This window comes from Formica exsecta, unplaced genomic scaffold (genome assembly GCF_003651465.1).
Source record: "Formica exsecta isolate Colony F162 unplaced genomic scaffold, ASM365146v1 scaffold451, whole genome shotgun sequence".
Lineage (NCBI taxonomy): Eukaryota > Metazoa > Arthropoda > Insecta > Hymenoptera > Formicidae > Formica > Formica exsecta.
In genome coordinates, this window is record NW_021851748.1 from 250,971 (window position 1) to 261,762 (window position 10,792).

The 10,792-nt window shown below is 27.5% G+C and overlaps 2 protein-coding genes across 6 annotated transcripts in view; both read left to right on the forward strand.

Moving 5' to 3' along the window:
- Positions 1-1,962: 1,962 nt before the first annotated feature.
- The window catches only part of LOC115240786 (glutamyl aminopeptidase-like), a 39,148-nt gene continuing 30,318 nt past the window's right edge, over positions 1,963-10,792 (forward strand). Inside the window, exons 1-3 of one of the 5 annotated variants that reach the window (XM_029816148.1) lie at positions 8,245-8,362; positions 8,910-9,001; positions 9,434-10,009. In XM_029816148.1, the coding sequence (XP_029672008.1) occupies positions 8,955-9,001; positions 9,434-10,009 (623 nt within the window). In that variant the 5' untranslated portion in view covers positions 8,245-8,362; positions 8,910-8,954. Of the gene's footprint in view, positions 2,533-3,471; positions 3,937-8,244; positions 8,363-8,909; positions 9,002-9,338; positions 9,358-9,433; positions 10,010-10,792 lie in introns of those variants that run through there. The other 4 variants (XM_029816143.1, XM_029816147.1, XM_029816144.1 and 1 more) reach the window with 4 other exon arrangements.
- On the forward strand, positions 4,273-5,568 carry LOC115240788. Its single transcript, XM_029816150.1, has 4 exons — positions 4,273-4,516; positions 4,624-4,693; positions 5,137-5,229; positions 5,391-5,568. Exons 1-4 carry the CDS (start codon positions 4,278-4,280, stop codon positions 5,523-5,525), a joined length of 537 nt encoding a protein of 178 aa, XP_029672010.1. The 5' UTR covers positions 4,273-4,277; the 3' UTR covers positions 5,526-5,568.

Consider the following 10,792-nt stretch of genomic DNA (forward strand, 5'->3'; position numbering starts at 1 on the left):
TCTCTTGTATATTTCGCCCGATGCTCTTTATCGTTAGATCATTCGACGATTTAAATATAATATTTGATTATTTAAATATAATATTTGAATCGAGAACACGCAGTAAAACAATCGAATGATAAAATCGAATAATTAACATAATGAAAAGTCTTGTGGTAGATTAACCATTTAATAAATAATTAATATATCTATATACTTCAAAATATTTTTATATAATTTAATATTTCACGAGTATATATATATATGGTTTAGTACTTACAATATTTTAGTTACAAATTAATAATAATTACACAATGATTAATTTTTGCCGTATATAGTGCGCTAATATTTACATGCCGCGATCTTGCTACCGCATGACGATAGGAAAGTAATAATTAGACACTCCGTCGAATTTCTTTTCTAAATGCGATTACAACGAGTATCGGGAAATAATTAGACATAATTAATATGATTAATGTGTGAATAATTAATTTTCATATATATTATAAATGATAGAGATGAATAAAATATTTTATTATGATTAAAGAACGAATGATTTTAATATATTATATTAATTAGAATAATCATAAAATATTATTTTAAAAATTTTATAAATAAATACATGAACTAAATACATGTACTCTGATATTGTTCAGGGAGATTCGATATATCGAGATTTGACAATAAATACATGTACTCTGATATGGAAAATTTTCAATGTATGAAAATAACGAATTAATAATTACAAACGTAAAGAAACATAAATATTTATTTCTTTATATTGTTTGTTAAATTGTATGTAAAATTAACAACAAAATATAAATATTTAAAAATAAACAATAAAAATCTTCAATGATTCTTAACACGTAAATATAAATCTTATTTTAAATCTAGATTTTGTAGGACTTGGTAACCTTACGTATTTACATATCTTTACGTATTTATCTGATGTCTGTTATTTCGACATTGTGAGTCTTCGATCGTCTCTTGAAGAGGTAAGATTACATTAGTATAAATATAACGATACATATAAGGATATTAACGCTACGCAGTAATAAAGTATTAATTACAATTTGCTAAATTTTATAAGGAACGGAATTGTATTAAAATTAGCATAACATTTCCAATATACAGAGTAAGTCGTCAAAAACAAAATATTATGTATATCTCTTTAAAGTTACATAAAAGATATATAGAATGCAATTTAAATACTACTAAAGTATGAACACCATGAGAATATCTTAATTTGTTTTAAATTATCTTTTCCAAAATTGTCGACATTTTATTGGCGTTCTTTTATTTCTTTTCTTTTTTATTTCTTTTTAATAAAACTTTATATATGTATATTGCATCTGACAAGAACGTTAATTTTATTTAATATAATATTGTTATGAAATATCTTTGAATTAAAAAATTTAAGATTAAACAAGAAACTTTTCAATATTTAATTTTGTATTTAATCTTTATATTTTCAAATGGATAATAGAAAATTTTATAATGACATACAATCATTAATTTGAAACGTTACTTTAATCTCTATTACTGATTCGCTTATACTCATTCAAACGAATAACGAACATACGATAAAGATTTATTTTCTCGTCGTTGAAAAAAATGCGCATAATATATATACATACGAAGAGATTCGAATTGTTGTACATATGTTTGTATATTGATTGTGTATATGTCTCAAGAGACATATCAAACAAGTTGAAAAAAATTTAAATCTTTGTTTGTTGGTCATTTGTTGTTAGTTGGCTAAAAACACAATTATTTAAGAAACAACAAACTATGAAAATAACATGTTGATAAAAGTACGTAGGTCGATTTATCACATTTTTCACAGGGATATTCATGATGGATGACATATTTAATTATTCGAAAAAACTAATTCTTCTAAGAAAGTTAGCACTTTATAGATTTGTTTACTGCAAATTCTATTGTCTAAATTTTATTTTATGTTTGTCTTTTTTTCAACAGAGAAAGATACTACAGATACCAAAATATTGATATGGCATTTCTAAAACTGTTATTTTATGGCGGTCTCATATTTATCACCGCGATAGCTTCTCTTGTCGATGAAAATCCGACAAGATCCTTGATTGCATTGAATTATCATTTTGATAATGTCGTGCCGGTGCATTACGATGTCAAGCTAATACCACATTTTAAAGAAGACCAAGAAAGAGATGAAATATTTGAATTGTATAAACCAGATATAGAAAAATATCAAGTAAAAGGTAGCATCGTCTTCTACGGCGAATTGAAAGTTGCTATCGATATTTTTCATCCAACTACAAAAATAAGATTAAGTTCATTGAAATCAATATACCATTTATACGGAGATTTAATGAAAAAGGATACTATGCTTAAATATTTAGTAGACAGTTTTAAATATGAAGCTGCAACACGAACTTGCGTTCTTCATTTCAATGTTGAGTTACCATGTGGAAGTTACATACTGAATATAAAATTTCTCAATGCAATTAATAACACAGAAAACATTATTATTCCTTTGAAGAATGTACTCCAAAATGAATCTGTACAATATGCGTGAGTAAATGCTAATATACGTTAGAATACTATTAGTATTGTTCTCAAATATAAATTTTTATCATTTGTAAGACATATTTATTTTTTTACCTTCTATTATCTCTCTTTTTTTTAATATTAAACTTTATAACTCACCTAAATCATTGTAATATTTTACATTTTTAATCAATTCTAGTTATTATTAAATGCAGAAATATGAGTAAATTAAAATATATATATATATATATATATATATTATTATTGGAAATTGAATAGTTTAGATACGATATTATTGAATTCATATTGTTTTGTGAGGTGTGTGCGTGGAATAAAATATAAAATATGTCATTATTTTTTATGCGCTTATAAAACATACGTACGCATGCATGCATGCACGGATAGAATGTAGAGTGTAGAGAATCAAAAAGATTTTGAAAGTTTTGTTATTGCAATTTGTGGCTTAAAATATGATTTTATTTATAATTATTTTTATCAATTATTGAATGGAACAATTGTGCCCTCACCATTGTAATGTACATTCTGTGTAATATACATATAATAGGCAATGCAAGAAGACTTATTAAATAAGATCTATGCAGCAAGCATTGTTTTTTTAAGCAGACATATGTACGTTTGTTTGTACTGTATGCTATTAGCGTACTGAATAATTTGTAGCCATGCATGCATTATCAGACGCGCGGTTTACGAAAGACAATGATTAAATAAATTTTATTTATTTAATCACTTATTTATTTTATTTTCCGCTTCGTTAAGTATTACAGAAAAAGATTATAATTATCCGATTCATTTTTTATCAAGAGATAATGTAATTGATGAGCACGAATTATGACACTTTATACTATATATATTCTATAGCCGCTACGTTAAATATGGTCTAATGCCATGATAATTAATAATTCATTGTTATCAAATCAAGTCAATATTATTAAAATGTCATAGGTTGTCGGATAAAACACATTTTCAAGCGATTGGAGCCCGACAATTATTTCCATGTTGGGACAAGCCGACAATAAAAGCCACTTTCAACATTTCTATAAAGTATCGTCGTGAATACAAAGTTTTTTCAAATATGCCAATACAAAAAGAAAAAATATGTAAACATGAAGAGTGTAAAACGGAAACAAATATGAAGTGGACATACTTTGACATTACTCCTGCAATATCCTCTTATATCGTAACGATTGTGATCACGCCAATAACTACCCTTGACATTGTTTGCACAAATTATATTATTGTATGGTATAGACCTGGACTGTACAAGCATATTGAATATGCTCAAATGGTTGCACACGAAATAATACAATTGAAAGGCAAATGGGGAAACTTGAAGATTCCAACAGTACAATTTGTCGCAATCTTTGGTTTGTTATACGAAAATCAGAACTGGGGACTAGTGTTAAATAGGTAATATAAAAATTAGAAAAAAATATTAATCCACAAATACAATTTTTGTAAGAATCAAAATTAGAAATACATAAAGTATAAGTTAAAATATAAGTGTTTTGAAAGTAGGATTATTATAATAAATAAATTAATATATTTTTAGGATTAGTTTTAAGTTGATTTTAATAGATAACATATATATTACATATACGAACATATCACATTTTGCAAAACAACATATGATTATATCATATCAATTGCGTTATCCGTTTAGATGACATTATTTTAGTTTCAAATCAAAAAAGTATATTAAAAATATTATTATTTGCACAAGTTTATGTTTAATACTAATTTGGCATGAAATGGTAAGAATTTCATTTTCAGAAAAAAAAACAGACAGGTTTTCAGAATTTTTAGCTTGCGCTTCAAATAATGTCATGAACAAATATTTAGAATTAATTATGTTCAAAGAAAATGAAGATTTGAGTAAAATAGGTATCAAAAGACGTATTAATAGCTTTCTTTTTATTATTGCAAAACATGCAAAACACTACAATGTGCTTTCAAATATATTAAGAAATTTCGATAAATTGAAACCAAGGTAATAACCAGAAATATTTGTTTCTTAAAAAACGCATGTTTTTATAATTACGAAAATTTGTTAGGTACAGGTATTAATTATATGTATATGCTATTTTGTTTTAATAGGAGTATAAATGGAATTGCAATATTTATTGTTATTGTTAATCATGTGTACTCTAAGAGACAATTAGACGAGGTAAATTTAAATAAATACAATTATAAGCTTTTTATTATTAAACTTATTTATATCTATATATGCATTATAGATATAGATATGCATTATACATATATATATAATGCAGCAGACTTTTTATAAAAACAATTTTTTGACAAAGAGTTCAGCTTCTTTATAAAACGCCTGATCTCTGTAGATCAACATTTAAAGGCTGAATTTATAGAAAGTTTGCAACACACACACATACATACACACACACGCACACACACGCACACACACGCACATACACGCACACACACGCATACATACGCACACACACGCATAAACATGCGCCATATATAAATTTTTTTAAATTTTTGTCATGCTAGAATAGAAATAATATTCCGTTAAATTTTTAAGAGACTAAATTAAATTACTATTTAACTTTGTTGACAATAAATGTCGAAATAATTTATTTTACATAGATCGGAGAAAATACGAGAAATATTATTGAGATAGAAGCGTACATAAATCATATTAAACATATATACAAGAAAAACAGAACTCGTTTTGACAAGGTAAGTTGATGAATTAATTCAAAAGTTATATGTACTTAATATATTAAGTTTTTATTATTAAACTTTATATCTTTGATATATGTCATATAAGTAGTACTTTTTAAAATTATGTTAGACTTTTAAGATGAGATAAAATTTAATGTCAAAATAATCTTTTTCAGGCAATTATTAATGCACATTTTCATGAGTATAAAGATCTTGTGGAACAATGGGTGTTGTATGCTGAACGCAAACTACAAATGCGTTTGTCTGAGATTGAGAGGCAGATAAGCTATCTTCATAATTTTTCACAATAAAAAAATATTAAATGTGAATAATTACAATTACAGCAAAAAATTTTAAGCAACTTAAATATATGTAGCTAAAAGAATTCAATTATGGTTGTTTATAATTTTATTTAAACTAAAAATAGAAAATTTAGGAAAAGTTTTTGTTTCAGTTTTATACTGCACATGTTAAATATACGTTATATATTTATTAATACTTATCTTTCTTATGTTTTAATGTGTGATGTTCTAATAATATTTAAATTTAAAATTATATGTGTAATTGAAACGTAGATTGAGACTTTCGAAGGAACAACGACTAGACGATAGTCCATGTTTTAATTAAACGTACTTAATACAATATTTGTCAAAACTTTTATTAAAAGCTAATTGTATAACGTGATATTTCACTTTTAAATTATTGAGCATTTTTTAAAATTTATATATATTTTCTTTCGCTATTTAATATATTCTGTGACTTAAAAATTTTAAAATGTTTTACAAAAATTAAATCTAAGTTTTATAATCATATTATTTTTAACATGACTAAAAAACGGATGATTTTAATACAATATATTAATTAGAATAATCATAAAATATTATTTTAAAAATATGTGATATACATAAATATATGAAAATACTCTAATATATGGAAAATTTTCAATGTATAAAAATAAGAAATAAATAATTATAAACGTAGGGAAACATAAATATTTATTTTTTTGTATTGCTTAGTAAATTGTATATGAAATTAACAACAAAATATAAATATTTAAAAATAATAAGACATAGGCTCAAATAATAACAATAAATATAAGCAAATAAAGAGGCAATATGCGCCACAAGTATCACGTTAAGAGATTTATTAACTGTGTGAAGGCAATTGACAAATATCAAATTAAAGCACCGTATGCACAGCTATCCATCAGAAACCGTGCCTCCTCTCTTATTAATAATCTTCCTTCTTAATCACCTTCTCAGGTCGGGGTAAATCTGATGTTAAATCAACTTTATCTTAAAACTAGAAAATTTTTAACTAATAATTCCAACCTTATTCTCACCAGGACTGATAAGAGAAATGTGACTGTGGCTCTAGATAAGAATGTCTATCTTGTTAACATGAACAGCACATTGAGTGATACTGAGACTTATGTTGTTCTTTCGAAAGATCCTAAGAAACTGATAACTTCTTTACGCGAACTATTAACTAGATGGAAGAACTCTAATCATATTTCATCCTCAACATACAAAACTCTTTATTGTAGTGACGGTAATCTCCCTAGAACATACGGACTGCCAAAAATACATAAACGTGACTGTCCTTATCGAATTATTGTTTCTTCGTTGAATAGCCCTTTATACCATCTTGCCTTCTTCCTTCATAAAATCATGTTGAAAAGTTTTCCTAAAGCACATAGCAATATTGTTAACAGCTTTTAATTGACTAAAAATCTGTCTAATATCATAGTAGCTGATGATTTCAAATTGTTATCTTTGGATGTGATCTCATTATTCACCAATATCCCTATTGACCTTGCCATTGAGAGTGTCGAGAAAAGAATAGATCTCATTTCTAACAATTGTTCTATTCCTGCATTGGAGTTTATTCTAGCGATTAAATTTGTTTTGAACTCTACGTTCTTTACGTTTAATGGAACAATTTATAAACAAACTTATGGCACGCCTATGGGTTCCCCATTATCTCCCATCATAGCTGACATAGTCCTTCAAGATTTGGAAGAAAATGCCCTTTCAACATTGACTTTCATTCCATCTTTCTACTTCAGATACGTTGATGATATCGCAATGACTGCACCATATTATCTTATGGATCACACGCTTAATGTTTTCAATTCTTTACATCCTAGAATTCAATTCACGTCGGAAATTGCCGACAGTGATAAATTGAACTTTTTAGATATCTCAATACTTCTAACTAACAACCGCTTAATAACTGACTGGTTCCATAAGCCTACCTTTTCGGGTCGATACCTCAATTTTCTTTCTCAACATCCGACATGCCAAAGAAGAGGTACCATTCAATTTTTAACCGTCTCAAATTTCTGATCTCTAGTAGGGGCCTTCCAATTGACGAGGAGAATGTCAACAAGAAGATTGTCTCCTATTTTAGAATCCCTTTCGTCCATACCATCTCGCATAAATTTAAAAACATCATAAAAGATCTTGACGTTAAGCTTTCTTACTATAGTCTTAATAAATTGTCATGTTTTATTAGGGTACATAAAGACGTCCTTCCCAGTGCATCGTGCACTAATATCATCTATATGATCAATTGTGCAGACTGTGATGCCTCTTATGTAGGTCAGACAGGCAGGAAACTACAGACGAGAGTCGGGGAACATCGCAACCACATATGTAGAAATACAACAGTTGCTTCGGTGATTATCGATCATAGATTAGAGTTTGACCATGATTTTGACTGGAACCATGTCCGGATTTTAGACAGTGAAAAATATCTAAACAAACGACTGATATCTGAGATGTTGTTCATAAGGAGACAAATTAATGGTCTGAATTTACAAACGGATACCGAGGGCTTGCACCAGACATATATCACTGCGTTGGATAAACTCCCCAATATTTAATGCATAAGATGATCTTTGTGATTATTTTCAAGACGCGTATATTTTGATTTCTTCCATCCCGATATAAATACATATTCGATCGTGTAACGAGTTGTTGTGTTTACTCTTATGTCACCGAGGGCCAATGACCTAGCACTGTATACACACAAGTTTAAAGTCTCGTGAAACATCTTAGAGATAACTTGGTCTTTAAAGTATCGTGGATAAATAATTGTTTCACGTCATATACTCTTTATTGTGATAGATCTATTGCATTTGTATGTAAGTTTTGCATTATTATTATTTACTCGTGAGCGCTCTTAACTCCTTATTGCACGCTCCTACAGGAATCTCGACTTTTCGGGTTTCGCATGTCAACATGCCGGCAAGCCTTGAAAACTTTTTACGATGTTAACTTCCTGGCCTACCATCCGGGGAGTTCTTCCTCTCGGGATGCTTGTTTGAGCGAATTCTTGCGTTTACAATCTAATTTTAATTGCTGACTGCGATATTTTTTATATATTTTTTTATGTATTCATGTATTTATTATTTTAATTGCGCTGAAGATGGCCACAAAAAAAAGGGCCGAAACGTTTGCCTTCTTATTATATTTTTATGTTGATTCGTATCACTTTTTACTTGCTTTAATTTGATATTTGTCAATTGCCTTCACACAATTAATAAATCTCTTAATGTGATACTTGTGGCTCATATTGCCTCTTTATTTGCTTATATTTATAAATATTTAAAATTAACAAATTAATAATAAAAATCTTCAACGATTTTTAACACATAAACATAAATCTTATTTTAAATTTAAATTTTGTAGGACGTGGCAACCTTATGTATTTATATATCTTTACGTATTTATTTGATGTCTGTTATTTCGACATTGTTAGTCCTCGATCATCTCTTGAAGCGGTAAGATTACATTAGTATAAATATAACGATACATATAAGAATATTAACGATTCGCAGTAATAAATTGTTAACTTCAACTAAGTCTTACAAGGAAAGGAATTGTATTAGAATTAGCATAACAATATTGATTGTGTATATGTCTGAAGAGACATATCAAACAAGTTGAATAAAATGTAAATCTTTGTTTGTTGGTTATTTGTTGTTAGTTGGCTAAAGACACAATTATCTAAGAAACAACAAACTTTGAAAATAACATGTTGATAAAAGTACTTAGGTCGATTTATCACATTTTTCACAGAGATATTTACGATGGATGACATATTTAATTATTCGAAAAAACTAATTTTTCTAAGAAAGTTAGCACTTTATAGATTTGTTTACTGCATATTCTATTGTCTAAATTTTATTTTATGTTTGTCTTTCTTTCAACAGGGAAAGTTATTACAGATACCACAATATTGATATGGCATTTCTAAGACTGTTATTTTATGGCGGTCTCATATTTATCACCGCGATAGCTTTTCCTATCGATGAAAATCCGAGAAGATCCTTGATTGGATTAAATTATCATTTTGATAATGTCGTGCCGGCACATTACGATGTCAAGCTAATAGCACATTTTAAAGAAGATCAAGAAAGAGATGAAATATTTGAATCGTATAAAACAGATATAGAAAAGTATCAAGTAAAAGGTAGCATCGTCTTCTACGGCGAATTGAAAGTTGCTATCAATATTTTTCATTCAACTAAAAAAATAAGATTAAGTTCAATGAAATCAATACACCATTTATACGGAGATTTAATGAAAAAGGATACTATGGTTGTTAAATATTTAGTAGACAGTTTTAAATATGAAGCTGCAACACGAACTTGCGTTCTTCATTTCAATGTTGAGTTACCATGTGGAAGTTACATACTGAATATAAAATTTCTCAATGCAATTAATAACACAGAAAACATTATAATTCCTTTGAAGAATGGACTCCAAAATGAATCTGTACAATATGCGTGAGTAAATGCTAAATGTTAGAATACTAGTAGTATTGTTCTCAAATATAAATTTTTATTATTTGTAAGATATGTTTACTCTTTTATCTTCTATTATTTCTCTGTTTCATAATCTTAAACTTTATAACATATCTCACTTAAGTATATCATTGTAACATTTTACACAATTTTTGATCAATTCTATTTATTATCAAAAACAAAAGTATTTAAATTAAAATATATATATTATTACCGAAAATTAAATGGTTTAGACACAATAGATTATATTTCATGTTGTTTTGTGACATGTGTGCGTAAAATAAAATATAAAATATATTATGATCAGTACTTTTATACGCGCATATAACACATACACATGCACGCACGCATGCACGCACGCGCACAAGAGTGAAGATAATAAATTTGTTACACAATTCACACATATAATATTATTTAATTAACTTTGATATTTTCAATGAAAAACTTTTGAAAGTCTTGTTATTACAATTTGTGACTTAAAATATCGTTTTGTTTATAATTATTTTTATCATTTATTGAGTGCAACAATAGCGCGCACATTTTTGCTATATACATTCTGTGTAATACATAGTAGGCAATACAAAAGGACTTAATAAGTAAGACTTATCTAATAAGCATTATTTTTTTAAGCAGACATATACAGGGTGTTCCAGGAGGAAAGATCAATATTCTGGGAGGTGATCGTATCGGTCATTTTAAGCAAAAATGTTCATATGAATATATGTCCTATTCCCCACGGTTTCCGAGATAGAGCGACTTGAATGT

What these genes read in the sequence shown, in the direction of transcription:
- LOC115240788 (XM_029816150.1), top strand. Translation starts at nt 4,278, where the DNA reads ATGGTAAGAATTTCATTTTCAGAAAAAAAAACAGACAGGTTTTCAGAA. An exon ending in TTCGATAAATTGAAACCAAG is followed by an intron (nt 4,517 to 4,623) that starts GTAATAACCAGA and finishes TTGTTTTAATAG; the next exon opens with GAGTATAAATGGAATTGCAA. An exon ending in CTAAGAGACAATTAGACGAG is followed by an intron (nt 4,694 to 5,136) that starts GTAAATTTAAAT and finishes TATTTTACATAG; the next exon opens with ATCGGAGAAAATACGAGAAA.